The sequence below is a fragment of the Hemitrygon akajei genome, chromosome 14, assembly GCF_048418815.1.
Source record: "Hemitrygon akajei chromosome 14, sHemAka1.3, whole genome shotgun sequence".
NCBI classification, from domain to species: domain Eukaryota; kingdom Metazoa; phylum Chordata; class Chondrichthyes; order Myliobatiformes; family Dasyatidae; genus Hemitrygon; species Hemitrygon akajei.
Window position 1 is genome coordinate 69,645,735 of NC_133137.1, and position 15,735 is coordinate 69,661,469.

Genomic DNA, 15,735 nt, shown 5'->3' on the forward strand with positions numbered 1-15,735 from the left:
GGTGTGTGAATGGTTAAATTAAGTACCAATGTAGAACGTACACAATTTTATGCTTGTATATGGTTACCAACTAGCTATTTGATTTAGAGTTGGCCGAAAAATAAAATATTTGTAGTTTGTGAATCATAGTGTTAAAAATACAAATAGCTTATTAGGGTCATCTGTGTGGGTCGAGAATTGACTAAGCACTTGGTAACTGAAGAGAAATGAAATTTGAGGACTATGATAGAGTTTACTGCCACATGATTATAAGCTTGTAACTGTAGTTAAAGCTTATAGCTATCGTATAGTTATTCTCTGGTTCACCTCATGCCCTTGTATAAGCCCAAAGTACAGGAACAGCTAGCTACTACCAAGGTAGTAAAATGGTCTCCAGAGGCTATCGAGGCCCTGAAGGGCTGCTTTGAGATTACTGACTGGAATAAGCTTTGTGAGGCTGTATAGGGAGGACATTAACAGATTTACTGATTGTAATACCTTCAAGGGCTGTTACTGCTTCCTTAACTACAAACCGTGGGTCACCAGTGATCTAAAGGCTCTTCTCAACCACAAAAAGAGAGCCTAATAGGTCAGGAGACAGGGAGGAATTGGGACCTGTGCAGAGGGAGCTAAAGGAGAAGATCAAGGTGGCTAAAAAGGAATACAGGAGAGAGCAAGTTTGGACAGAGTAGCACACGGGAGGTGTGACGGCCATGAAGAACATCACTGGCTTCAATCAGCCTAGCTGTAGAGCCTTCGAATGCAGCTGTGAATAGGCTAATGAGTTAAACCAATTCTTCAATAGGTTTGGCAATCATCCTCCTATTCAGACCCCCTTCAACATACCAGCCCAGGTGCCAAGGCATCTAGTGCTCCCTCAGCACCAATGCCTCCTCACCCCCCCCCCCCCCCCCGCCGATTCAACACGTGGATGAACAACACAGGCTAGCACTGTGTACATCCCCTCCTTGCCCTGCATCTACCATCCACACCTCCACATATCAACTGCTATTGACCCAATCTTCACCTCCCCCAGCCCCCACCTTCCACCAACTCCCCAGTAGCATGGACTCACTTCACTTCTGAGCCGGTGAGAAGGGTTCTGGGGAAACTCAGACAAGGCAAAACATTAGGTCCAGATGGTGTGAACTTCACTGTCCTGAAGGAGTGTGCTGAGCAGCTGTGTGGAGTTCTGCATATTTTCAATCTGAGTCTCTGCCTGGAAAGAGTCTCAGTACCCACGAAGGGCCAGCTGAAAGTCTTGAAAGACTACCATCCACCCGCCCTGACCTCACACATCATGAAGACCCTGGAGAGCCTGGTCCTGGCTCACCTCAAACCCCTGGTCAAATCAGCTCTCGATCCCCTTCAGTTTGCCTACCGGGAGCACATTGGAGTCGACAACGTCATCTACCTGCTGAACAGAGTCTACTCCTGTTTGGATAAGCCGGGCAGCACTGTGAGGATCATGTATTTTGATTTCTCAAGTGCCTTCAATACCATACGTCCCTCGTTGCTGGGGGGAAAGCTCTGTTCAATGCAGGTTGGCACTTCCATTGTATCCTGGATAATGGACTCCTGACTGGCAGACCACAGTTTGTGCTGCTTCAGAGTTATGTGTCAGACATGGCTATAAGAGGCACTGGGGCCTCCTGCCCTGTATACCTAGAACTTTAGATACAACACTGAATCATGTCATTGGTAGAAATTCTCTGATGACTCGTCAGTAGTTTGTTGTACAAAGGGAGGACAGGAGGATGAATACAGGGGTCCAGTGGAGCACCTTGTCAAATGGTGCAGGCTGAATCATCTGCAGCTCAACATCAGTAAGACCAATATACTCTTGAATATGTTAGCAAGAAATACTTTAAGAAGTATTATTAAAATTTGAGAATTATTGCTATCCTATTGCCACACCAATTCAGTATAAGTTAATTTAAATTGGATTGCATCAGCAATGCAATACTCAAATTCTTCTTCTCAGACTTCTGCATTGCTCGGTACAATATATAGGATTTTGCAGCACTGTGCAAGAGTCTTAAGTACATATATATAGCTAGGGTGCCTAAGACTTCTGCACAGTACCGTATTTGTCAACAAGGAGCGGAGAGCGAGTTTGTAAATCTGGCGGGAACAAAAGCTTTCGGGAATGGTGACAGAGTGTCACAGAAGGGGTGTGGGACAGGTGACGGGGAAGGAGTGCCAAGGGCTGGGGGTGGGGGTGACATAGGTGCAGACCCACACAGCCTTGAGACAGCAGGCAAAGTAATTTGATTCCAAGCAATTGGTTTAATGATCATTACAGAATGTCTTTTTGGTGCTTCTGACATCCTTCCCTCTCCCTTCCCCTTTTCCCAACCATGATTCCCCTCTCCTTGCGCCCTTCCCACTCTCAGCCCACAATAGAGACCCATATCAGAATCAGGTTTATCGTCACATATGTTATGAGATTTTTTTGTAGTAGCTGCACAGTGCAATACATAAAGTCACTGCAGTAGTGTGCAAAAGCCTTAGGCAACATAGCTATATATGTGTGTCTAAGACTGCTCTATGTCAGGGTCGATGTTATTTACTGTACAGACATCCCACCCTGCAAAAACTCAGGGAGGTAGCACCCCCGCCCCCCCCCCCCCCCATCGACCTCCAAGGGTGTATGTAATACTTTGTTTAGTGATTTTGTCTAATCTGTAAACCAGGTTGGGTATATGCAGAAAATGTGACATTAAAATATGTACTTATATTATCATGGGGTCATTTTTTAAATTCTATTACAACTTTAAGCAAGTCTACAGGGAGTTTGGCCTCATCACGTAGGACATCAATAGAGTAGCTCCTTAGCAGCTAGCGAGCTAGTTTAAATAACGTTAGCTATGCTAATGAACGAATGACACCTGTTAAACTCACCTCAACATGTCTTTTACATTTTAACCCACCATGGGCAATAGAAAAGTCAGTTGCAAACAGTGCAGTGAGCAACACTGTCATTATTTTTGAGGTCGACTGGAAAGTTCGCCCACAGAGAAAACTGATAGGTCTACTTAGCACGAAGAGAGACCAATCAGGATGCATGCTCTTGCTCTCGCTCTTCCTCTCCCTCTCAAAAAAATCGATTTCCGGGATATTGTATATAATTTGCATGCGTCAGGGAGCCACTATCAATATGCGGGAGACTCCCGGAACTTCTGTGAGAGGTGGGATGTCTAAATGTATAAAGAGAGTTTTGGTCTGCATTCTATGTTCAATCATCACTTCTGTGCACTCTTTCTCGTTATCAAAGCGCCAACATGATAACTACATTGGCAATGGAGTTTTAATTCTTGATGCATTTATATAAATTTGGTTATGTTGCCGCATAATTGGGAAGACATGAGGTGGCGTGCCACTTGGTCTTGGAACACCTGGACAATAGTTATACCTGTATCAGGTTGCTGTTTATTGATTGCAGCTCGGTGTTCAACAGAAACACCCAGAGTTCTAATGAACAAGCTCCAAAACTAGGCCTCTGTGCCTCTCTCTGCAACTAGATCCTTGACTTCCTCAGCAGGAGACCACAATCTGTGTAGAGCGGAAATGACATCTTCTCCTTGTTGACAGTTAACACTGGCGCATTCCAAAGATGCGTTCTTAGGCCACTGCTCTACCCTCTCTACACCTAGGTCTCTGTGGCTAGGCACAGCTGAAATCCCATCTATACATTTACAAAACTATTCTTGGCAGAATTTTAGATGGTAATGAGGAGTCATACAGGAGTTAAATCCGAAGAGTACCTGAGGATTAGCTGGTTGAGTGGTGTCACAGCAGCAATCTTACATTCAACATCATTAAGATCAAGGAATTGATTGTGGGCTTCAGGAAAGGGAAATTAAGGGAACACACACCAGTCTTCATCGAGGGATCAACAGTGGAAAGAGTGAGCAGTTTCAAGTTCCTAGGTGCTAAAATCTCTGAAAATCTATCCTGGACTCTGGATATTGATGCAATTATATAGAAGGCACACCAGTAGCTTCATTATTTCTATATTTCAATAGAAGTCTAGGGAGATTTGGTATATCAGAGATTCTAGCAAATTTCTACATATGTACTGTGGAGACTATTCTAACTGGTATGGCATGGAAAAAGCTGAAGAGTTGTAAACTCAGCCAGCTCCATCATGGGCACCTGCCTCCCCAGCATTGAGGATGAATTAGAAAGGTGATTCCTCAAAAAGGTGGATCCCCATCACCCAGGACACACTCCCTTCTCATTGCTGCCATCGAGGAGGAAGTACAGGAGCCTGAAGATACACACTCAATGTTTCAGGAACAGCTTCTTCCCCTCTGCTATCAGATACCTGAATGGACAATGAATCCATGAATACTAACTACATCAATATATATTTTTTCTCTTTTAACACAATAAAAAAATCTTGTAATTACAATACAAATTATGTATTTTGATTTACTGCTGCTGCAAAACAACAAATTTCATGATATATGCCAGTGATGTTAAACGTGATTCTGATTTAGGAGTGCTACTACCTCTGAACATCCAAATTCTCAGCTCCGTCTATTAGAAGTTTGTGGTATAGTGCCAGTGTCAATCAAAAAGTGTTGGATGAGCAACATCTTTCAGATTTTCATCTTCATTGGACACTTAAAGCCCAAAAGGCAGAACTTCCCACTAGACAATGTTAGAAATGGAAGGTTATCAATTTGAAATGAAAACCAACTTTATCTGACCTGAGGACTTCCTGCAATTTTTTAATATATCAAAAATAATTTAGTTTGTAAAATTTTGCTCTGATAGTCTTGTTACATCCTGAGTTTCATATTTATTATTTTAAAATACTACAGTTTCTAATGCTTAGTAGTACTGTTAACTTAGTTTCCTTCCATTCACTATCCCTTGAATGGTCATGGTATTTGAAGACATTTTTGTTCCTCTAAATGTTCAGCTTGAGCTTTGTTTTCCTTTTATTTGGATGATGTTATCAGCAAGGTTACCTTTAAATGCCAGAAAACAAGTTGGCTGAAACTGTTTAATTAAGTACTAAGGTCATGAAACCCAGAGTCATAATAGTACAAAGACTTACTATATGGAAAAGCTATTAATTTTGAAGAATTGTAATTATTTTTAAGGATTCATTGTAAGAGTATTTAGTAATGTATTTAAATAAAAGGCTGTTTCATTAAGAACCTGCAAAATAGTATAACTGGCTGATATTTACCAGGCATCTCTTTGAACTAATTCCAATATGTCATTCCTTTTATACCATGCTGACTAAAATGGCATGAAAAGGGTTAAAGAAAATTTGTAAGGTAGGGAAGGTAGTTATTTTCAATTTGTCATATCAAAGCATATATGATCAGTCATTTAGCAAACTTAACTCACTTTCACCTTTGTCTGTTGGGCTCTCGTTTTTTGGTAGGAGTCTTTAGTATGAGAAAGATAAGAAAGCAATGTATAAACTTACCCGAACATTGTTCTGTTAAGGTAATAGCTTGTATGAATCTAAATTAACTGTGCGTATGTGTATATGAGGGACAATAGAATAAAACAGTATATTATTTTCTTTTGTATTATGTTTGCATTTTTATTTTTGGATGTTCAGTGAGGAAAATAATGGTAAGAAGGTTTGATAACAGTATTACAATTTTTTTGTGAGCATATTCCACTGTAGATACATAAGGGAATAACAATTTATTATAGAAAAAGTAAAGACAGAATATATGACATCAGAATGGCACTGATTTTTTCTCATATTTGCCCAATTAAATGCATCATCACACGAATATTCTGCTTGTTTTTGACTCAATTTGTGTAGTAATAGGAAATTAGCATGTAAAAATAGGTAAATGATGAATAAACTTGAAAAATGCAAAATAAATGTTATGTTTTTATTATACCTTGATGCTAATTTTTAATTGAAGTCAGTTTTGTGTAAATGTTTTTATGGAGTTAGTGATCTTTAATCCAGATATTTCATATGCATTGTTGTATTTTTTTTGTTCAAGTCAGCTGAAGTCCAATGGCATAACATGGTGTGGGATATGAAAACGAAATGTACACCTAACAGAGTGCAGAAAGTTCAGTTTGTAGTGGACAAGAACCCTTCTGGGATGGATGATTCATTTGAGTTATTAAAATGTAATGAAGATTTACCATCATCACCTGGAAATGCAAACAATGATCAAACAATGGAATATGGTAAGCTGTTATTTTTTAACTTAAGTTTATCATGGCTTTACAATATTTTAGGGTACTTTGTCAAAAGTGTAAAATTGGTAAAATATATAAAAAAACTTAAAATTAAGAAGTAACATTGAGTAACAGTATCATGTTACATTTTGAAAAAATCTGTAACTTTGAGTTCACACAGTGAATTTTGTGTAATCAAATACATTCGTTTTGGTGACTTTTTCCTCGTGGAGAACACCTGACTCAGTGAAGTTTCTATCCTTTTAGTTAGCTGTTTAGTTGTATTATTTTAAAATCTATTAGGCATGTCAAATGGGAGACTTGAGGCTTATGCAAAACTGAAGATAGCTAGAAATTGGAAAGCATTAAAATATAAGAAGATGGTAAATGGAATTTTTATTTTCACCTTTCATCATCTCCCCTGTTACACCCCTTAAATCTGTGCAACGTTGAAACAAAAGTGGGTCTGGTGAGGGGCATTCAGACAGTTAAAGAGAAAGGACAAATCGGTAGTGTAGGCAACAAAATAGGTAATGATAGCAAGAGTCAGTTAAGGAGGGACAATGCATAGAAACAAACTAATATACATCAGAGATCAGTGGTAGAAAAACAAAATTAAAGTTTTGAATAATTAAATAATTAAGTTGTGATCTCTTGGCCATTATAGAGATTCGATTGCAAAGGTTGGAAATGATATACCAGGGTATTTAACTTTCCGAGGAGATAGGCAAAATGGGAAAGTATGTGAAGCAACCATAACAAGAAAATTAAGCTAAAAGCAACAGAGAGGTGGGATCTTGTCATGAAAAATAAAGGATTTGATAAAGGAAAACAAAGCACGTCAAAAGAAAGGTAAGGTAGAATATGAGAGGAGGTAAAAGAAAAGTGTAATAAGAGTGTAAGAGCTCTGTGAATTGGAGAAGGTTTTGTGAAGTTAAAAGGCATTTTTGGAAGGAAAGAACTACTTTGGAAATTAAATATTTAATGTATGTCTGCAAGGAAGAAGACACAGGAAGCCTCTATAATGTATTATGGGATTACCGATATAAGGTGAATAAGGAATTCAAAGAAGTTAACACTTAATAAAAAAAAAAGTCAATATTGGAGAAGGTAAATGGGATTGTCCAGTGATAAATCCCCAGAATCTGATCACCCTGAATCTTAGGACTTTGAAAGAAATGGCTCTAACAATTGCAGATGCAGTGGTTGTCATCTTCTTAAAGTTCATTGATTTCAGTACAATTCTTCTGCACTTGCAATCTGTGAATGGACTTCTGCTGTATTAGAAAAGGAAAAGAAAAAACAAGGAACAGAGAACCAGTTTCTCAATTTCAGTGATAAAGAAAATGCTGAAGTCCTTTATTGAGGATGTGGTGACAAGATAAGGATGAGACAGAGTCAGATGGCTAAGGAAATCATGTTTTATAAATCTTTTAAAGTTTCATGATGTAGTTAGGAACAGCAATTAGAGTAGTTCAGTTGATGAGGTATATTTGGCATTCAGAGGATCATTGATATGATGTCATGTGAGATTATAAAGTAAAAATACAGCATACTGCATTGGGGTAATAAACCATCTTGGACTGAGGATTGCTTAATCAAAAATCAAAGGTAGGAGTCATTTTTGTGTTTGGAATCTGTGACTAATGGGGTGTTGCTGGGATCCATTTAATCACAATCTAAACCAATGATTAGGCAAGGGAACAAAATAATTTTTTTCCAAATTTGTTGATAAAATAATGGAGGGAAAATAATTAGGGGAATGGGATTGATAGGACTCAGAGTGGATAGAGACTCAGTGGGCTGAATGGCTTCATATCATGGAAAATATGAGTAATTATTTATGAGTTATAAAGCTGACATTGTGGGCCAGAAAGAGATTGCAGAGGTTTTGGACAATATAGACAGATTAAATGAACGATCAAAAATATAACACATAGAAAATAACTTGGAAGTCACCCACTTTGGTAAAAAAATTGATAGTTTTTAAATAGTGTGTGATTGAAAGATGTTGATATTCTGAAGGAGCTGAGTGTTCTTTACAAGAATCATTGAAAGTTAATATAGTGCTAGGCAGATAAATGGCATGTAGGCTTTTCTCCAATGTAATTGGAGCCCAAGGATAAAGATATTTATACAGGACGCTGGTAAGAATGTATCTTGAATGTTATGCACAGGTCTGGTCTTCCTACTTAAGGAAGAATATATTAGCATTAATGCATCAGTCTTCCATTTGATTAGTTCCTGGATTGGTAGGATTCTTGATTTAGCAAACATGGTTCATACTTTGAAATGTAGAAAAACAGGAAAAAATCTCAATGAAATATACAAAATGATTATAGAACTTGACAGGGCATATGTATTGTTTTTATGTCTCTAAATTTGGGTTGTATGGAATTGGGTCACCAGTAATAGGAATGTAGTTTGCAGACAATCATTTGAACTCTGCATTGCTGGGTCTTGTGTGACTTGAAAGTAGTGCCAGCCATTCTCTTACCTGGGAAGATATTTAATCCAAGGTTATAATAAAATATAAAGTTAACCTCATTGTCTTTGTAAGTACTTTTCTGCTTTCTGATATTCAGTCATCATTTCTAGCAAGTGGGAGGATTATATGTGTTGAGACCATCCAAACAAATGTATCTTCTGCTTCCTCCCTCTCCACATTTGTGCTTGTCTGTTTGAAGGCAGCTTCCAAAGCAAATCCTGTTTTTTGGCTTTAATTCAGTTAATCTCTTGCTGAAACCTATATCATGCCCTTGTGATCTCTAAATATGACTCTAATGTAGCCATCCTTCATTGTTAAACTCTCTTAAATATGATGTCCTAATTGCCTGCCTCTCTGGTCCTAATTGGTACCCTTTGCTGATCGACTTTGGTTCCCCAATTCTTGCAAGTCTCTCTTATGATCTCATGCCTTGCTTTTTAATAAACTGAGCAAAGCAAAAGGTCCATCAAGATATTTGCATTCCTATCAATTATTGCTACTTTATCATTCCCTAATTTAGTAATTCCGCTAATGACAGCCATTTCTTAGCTCTCAAGCCCCAGAACTACATAACTTTAAATCCATTGCTTTTGCCTTTCTTCTTCCTTCAAGTTTCTACCTAAGCCTACTTATTTGATCTGGCTTTTGCTCATTTGTCAACTTCTCCTTAAATGAATTAATGTAATTATTTTAAACTAACTTTTCTGTGAAAGATCTGATTGCATGTTGTATGAAGTACACTAGCATAAAATTTTATTGTTAACTGAATAGAAAGAGAATTTAAAATTTGGCTACATCTTGTTGCCTAGTGCATCAGAATTGCATTGCAGTAGGCCAGTGACTATTTTGGGGTTTGAGCCATAGTGCGAAGTTTCCAATTTCAACTGAAGTTCTCTTTTGAGGAAAGGTTGAGAAGATCTGTGGCTGGAAAGGATTGGGGAGGGATGCGAGGCTCGTGAATTGGATTGGAATTCAGCATTTGTGGTTGCTGTTGGGTTTCAGAACAGTAATATGAAGTGGCATATTAATGTGAGGTAGGGAAATTGGATGCTGGGCAATTATTGCAGTGTTGGGATTATCAGTCTCGGGGAAGTGGTTATGAGGTGAGGCAGAGAGTTTTAGTTGGAAGGGCGGGGAAATTAGAGGTTTAAGGTTGTTTGTGGTATGAGCGTGGTTGGAGGTGTTGGAGGCCTTAAACTTGTTGCAGGATAATTGGGAGAATAGAGGAAGATGGGTTGTTGTGGGCATGATACTGGAACTGACAAGAAAGTAGGGAAGTGTGTCTGGATGTGCTGTAGGTTGTGGATTAAGCAGATCATGAGAAGCGGTTGAGGCGGTCATTTTAACGTGGGTAGTGTTCTGACCTCTGAGTTTGGAGTTCTGACTTTATGACTATGTTGTTTTGGGAATGTACAGTTATGGTCACCCTAAAAGCAAAGTTATTTCTCACAAAGTTACAAGGAGTGTTGCATGTAGAATGAAGTCAGCATATGAATCTATGGTTTGGTAATTGCATCAAAGTCTCGTTATTTTTCTTATAGAGGAATCACCAAATCAAATTTCCTGAGTGTGAAGAAACAATCTTGAAATAGTTGCTAGCTGGAATTTCACTGAAGTAAATTGTTTTTTTTTAATGAAATGCATTTTGCTAAATAAGCATTGTAGAATTAAATTTTAGGATGTATGAATTTGGTATCTAAATTGCACTAGTGGAATCCATTTTCACGCTTGCTTCTAAATCTTATTATTTGAAAACTGCCTAACATTATTTAATTTGTGATAAACCCAGAGTGTTTCATTTTGACAAAGCTTGAAATTTTCATTATTGTGCTGAATTAAGAACTAACTGCTGAACATTGATGGAATTTCATATCTTTCTCTAAATGTAAATACATTCCTTTAGCAAATTTGCAGTTCCAGCAAGCAGGAGAGTGGTTTACCCCTTTATGTAATATATTTCTATGTAATGTATCATAGACTATTTAAAATGTCTGATATTTCAATTAATTTGGTATCTCATTGAAGGTTATTTGGTTATAAATAGAGGAATATGTGGATGTTTTCAAAAACTAAAACTGGTACTCAAGGTGTGAGCTGATCAGGGATTTTAGCTAACTTTTTTGTTGATTTTCGAAGAGAATATACTCATTTGATTTTCATCGTGAAGTTGTTATGAGTATTTCAAATAGTTGAACAGTACTTTGAGACATTAGTTTATAACTTTACATTATTAGTTTTCATTTTTCCTGATGGGTAAGCTGCATGTGGAAGTCATCTCGTTCTGGAGCTCATTAATCATTTTTGATTGTAAACAAAGTGAGAATAAGTGCTTTGGGTTGGCAACTAACACCCAGAATAGTCTAATTAAAGCAAAGTAGATCAATGTGGTGAGGGTGGGGCAGGGGAGGGGGAAGTGGTAATGAAACACTGTTGTAAATTACAACTGCATATCCTCAGTGGAAAGATTTTTTAAACTAAAAGCTTTAGTTACATGCAGTTCAAACGGTTCTGTTTATTATCAGAGAATGTATACAGTGTACAACCTGAAATACCTGGAATTCACAAACATCCATGATAAACAGAAGTACCCTAAAAGAAAAATGTTAGATCCCCAAAGTACCCCAGCCCTCCCCTGCGCAAGCAGCAGCAAGCATCGCCCTCACCCACTGCCCATTTTAGCAAAAAGTCAGCATCCTTCGCCCACCAAGCAACAGCAAAGCACCCAAAGGAAACCATAATCTGCAGTCAACAAAGTCTGTTGTTGACCCTACAGTTTGACATGCCACAGGCTCTCACTTTCATTAACAAGGGTCAGAGAGATATCGCCCATTTTCACAGTGAAAGGGGAGACTGACAGTCGCTGTTATGGTATTACAGTTTACCATGTTGCTTTTGCAAACATCTGCTGCAGTGAAATCCTGATGTTCCATCTCTTGCGACACCTTATTTGGCAACGTCGGCCTGAAATCAATCATCCGAAGGGCAGCACAGGGCTGCACCCCAGAGGCACTGTCTTTCAAGCCGTGCCTAGAGAATGTCGGAACATGGTCAGCTAAGCAGCTCCAGGGACGGAAACTCATCCACTGCAAAAAAAAAAAACCCAGTTTGAATGCCACTTGCAGATCAGGACCTCGACAGAACTCCAACTGCTTCGAAATGGAAAGAAAGAGACATTAAAGAGAGGAATTAAGCTGATTTTTGTAGATGAGCTTAAAGAGGCTGCTACTTGGTGCCATCTTAATGATTTGCTGGAGTTTAATATGAAGCCTTCGTGCAAAGTCACGTAATATTCAAGGTGAAAAAAATGATAACAGAATTTCAATAGTTTCCATAAACTAATGATCCAGAGCAGATTCAAAACCCAGATTTCCAACCTAAATTGGAAAACGCGGGTTCCAATGACCTTGGACATCTCCAAAGTACTGATTGCGTAACCTTCTACTCTGACTCCAGCTTTGACCTCTAGGCCGGGTCTTCACTCTCTGCTGCTGGAACTCCCATCTCCCCTTCCCCCACCATCACTCCGCAATCCAGTCTCTCTCAGGTCCCATCACCAGCTCTTGGATCCTCGGAGACTTCCATCTTCCTCTTACCCCACCATCCCTGAACACCCAAAACCTCCCTTCCCAGCTCTCTTCCATGCCGGGTCTTCACCATTCCCTCTAATCTTCCCCTCTCTGAGGCAGAGCGTTCTGTCCTCAGTAAGGGCTTCACCTTTGTCCCCCTGCGTCTACATCTCAGAGAATTCTGCGCCTGCCATGACACTGAGCTTTTCTTCTGCCGCCTCTGTCTCTGAGCCTACTTCTTTGGCAAGGAATCTCCACCCTGTACTGATGACCCCCTTTTCCTATCTTCAACCCTCCGCCTGTTCCTGGACACTCTGCCCTAGTCTTCTGCCTGTTCTAGACCTTTTCATTGTCAACTGCTGATGGAACATCAACCATCTTGACTTCAACACACCTCGCTGCAATTCCAACCTCATCCCTTCTGGAGTCTCTGCTTGCCACTCCCTCTGCGCTAACGATAACCTCATCATCAAATTTGCAGTTAAAGGGGGTGCTGTAGTAGTCTGGCAGACTAGCTTGCTGAGGATCAGCGACAACTGTCAAGACACGTCTTTCTTGCCCCTCGAACAGGATCCCACTAAGGAGCACCAGGCCATTGTCCCCCACATCATCACTGACCTTATTTGCTCTGGGGATCTCCCATCCACTGCTACAAACCTCATAGTTCCTGCACCCCACACCTCCCTTTTCTCTCTCCTACCCAAGATCCATCCACAAGCCCATTTGTCCAGGTAGACCCATTTTTCAGCTTGATCCTGCCCTACTGAACTCATATCTGCATACCTGTCTTATCCCCAGTTTCATCCTTTCCTACCTTCATCCATGACATTTCACATGCTCTGGATCTTCTTAATAATTTCAAGTTCCCTGGCCCCCACTATATCTATATACTATTAAAACTCTCATGCTCTGTCTGTCTGTTTGTCTGTTTGTGACCTCCAATGCAAACGGTGCATTACAGTGACACTTTTTTTGGCTAAATCAAATTAAAATGAGCTAACTTACAGAATTTAGGCAAAGTTCAGGGTTATATATTTGTATAAAATTGCTCATTTGCCAAAATCAACAGGCCCGCTTTCACCCAAGAGTCGATCCACCATCATGGAAATCGGGACGCGACACCACGATGCATGCTTACGGCCAGCCTCAGCAGCGATACCAAGTGGAGCAAAAGGGCAGGGCAGGGCAGGGCAGCTCTATTTTGATTCTCTCAAAGGGTGCCCCAATGGGTCACCCTCTTGTCTAGTGCAGATGCTGGAAATCCAAGCAACACACACAAAATACTGGAGGAACTTAGCAGGCCAGGCAGCATCTATGGAAAAGAGTACAGCCGATGTATCGGGCTAAGCTGTTCCTCCAGCAATTATGTGTATTCCCTCCTGGCTCTTATCCTTGTAAGTGGATCAAGTGCTACACCTGCCCCTACACCTTCTTCACTACTATTGAGGGTCCCAAACCGTCCTTCCAGGTGAGGCGCCACTAAGCCTGTGAGTTTGTATTGAAACATTGCAGTGCCATTTACAGGAGCATTTTCAAGGAAATGCTAATATTTCCCATTACAACAAAGGGAGGAAGAAGGCCATGGAATAATTCAAAAAGAGAGATGAGAATTTGAAAATTGCTTTACCCTAGGCCACTGTAGATTAGAAATCACAGGTTATGAAGAAATAGGCCTTGAGTAGAGGAATGAGTGTACAGCGGCAAGTAAGGAAAAATTGAGTGAACTAAAGTTAAGAATTTTACATTGCTTCCTGTTCCACAAGTGACTGCAGATGCTGGAATCTGGAGAAACAAATGATTTGCTGGAGGAACTCATTGGGCCAAGCAGCATCTGTGGGGCAAGGAATTGTTGATGTTTTGGGTCTAAACCCTTCATTAACAGATTATTTGTTGTTCCTGTTAATGAAAGTTGTATGATGGAAAGTAGATCAATACTTCATTCAAAGAGATATTTAGAGATAATAAAGAATCTTAGCAGTTGCTGGGCAAAGACAGGGGCAACCACAAACAATGCTGCAGATACAGAAGTGGATAGTTTTTCTAATAAATGAGGCCAGAAGCACAAATATAAGCTGAATGATTCTATATGAACATTTTGTTCAATCTTAGAATTGCCAGAGGAAAGTGAGGGTCATGGGCTAGAGAGGAGAGTTTGTGGCAAAGATGAAAGGTGATGGCTTTTGTTTTCCTAGATTTTCAATTGGCATTCTATAATTAATTATTACCAATGTTTATAGCTATTGCGTGGTATTTCCGATATCAAGGTTTAAATTTGTTGCATAATTCACAGTTAATTATAGTCTATTATAGGCTATTTATTGAATAAGTAGGATTGCTTTGAAATCACTGTGAAGGATAGATTTTATGATAATTCCCTGTATGTTTATGAAAAATAATACAATCTTTCTCCAGATTTGTCATTAATTATAATAATGCTATTGATTTATAAGTCTGCATGTGAATGAGAGAAGGCCAGTTTTCTCTGTATGCTTGGTGGATAAACTGGATGTTCTGCAGAAAGTTTTGCTTGCAGGAAACAAGAGAATTATGGTTCTAATTCTGCAGTCTTATCTCTGAGCTTTGCTTTCTGTGAGTGCAAGAGATGGAGCTATCTTTATCAGCAAGGCAATAAACTATTTTGATGGATAATCTTTATTCAAATTAATCCTAACACTCCAGTCTCTTAACTTTGGTCGTGGTCTAGAAACATTAGTTATTTTGTAGATCATCTGATCATGAACTAAATGCATTTTGAGTTTTTGAATGTTCCTTGTTTTCTAGATGATCTTCCAGAATTAAAAGCTGTAGAGACAGACAGAACCATATCTGCAGCCTTCCAACTTAGCAGTGGAGTGTCTCATCAAGAATACCTGAGGTCTACTCGAACTATGTGTGCCTCTCAATCACCTGATAGTGCCTTGTCACCCTTCACCAGTGATTCTGGTGTGAATTGGCTGACTGAACTAGCTAATATAGCCACTAGTCCACAAAGTCCTCTCATGCAGTGCACATTTTACAACAGGTTTGTGTAAATGCAATTTCAGTCAGAGGAAGAAACTTGTAATGATTTAAAATGTATGAATATTGTTCTTGAATATAATTGGCAACTTCATTAAAGTGCATATTTTCAGCGTCTGCAGTTTTCACTTCATTGTTTTAGAAGGATGTGGACATTGTAAATGGCACTGTTCAAAGCATTATACTGTAGTTATTTTATATTGCAACTACTGTTTTTCCATGCTCTCAGCACTATTTATTCCTGTGGAGGGCTTTTTAACCTGGTCTTTCTGTCATTGCTTCATGAAATTTGTATTTGGTTGCAATTTATGATCATTTTAGAACAATGATTTTAGTTTGGAGTTTTTTTAATCTAAAGGTAATCTGTATGTTTTTACATTTCCCATTTGGGTTAAGCTTTTAAAATTTATATATGAGCATTCATTTTACTGAGTTTACATTTTTATTAACAGGACAAGAAAACAGCCAGTATGTCATGAGATAATCCTTTTCCTCATGGTAATCATG

At 39.1% G+C, this 15,735-nt stretch overlaps 1 protein-coding gene across 2 annotated transcripts in view; it reads left to right on the plus strand.

The window, feature by feature from the left end:
• Nucleotides 1–15,735, plus strand: part of hbp1 (HMG-box transcription factor 1) — a 45,669-nt gene that overhangs the window by 2,956 nt on the left and 26,978 nt on the right. For both annotated transcript variants that reach the window (XM_073066322.1, XM_073066323.1), the window contains exons 2-3: nt 5,973–6,165; nt 14,992–15,232. In XM_073066322.1, coding sequence (XP_072922423.1) covers nt 5,973–6,165; nt 14,992–15,232 — 434 coding nt within the window. The remainder of the gene's footprint in view (nt 1–5,972; nt 6,166–14,991; nt 15,233–15,735) is intronic.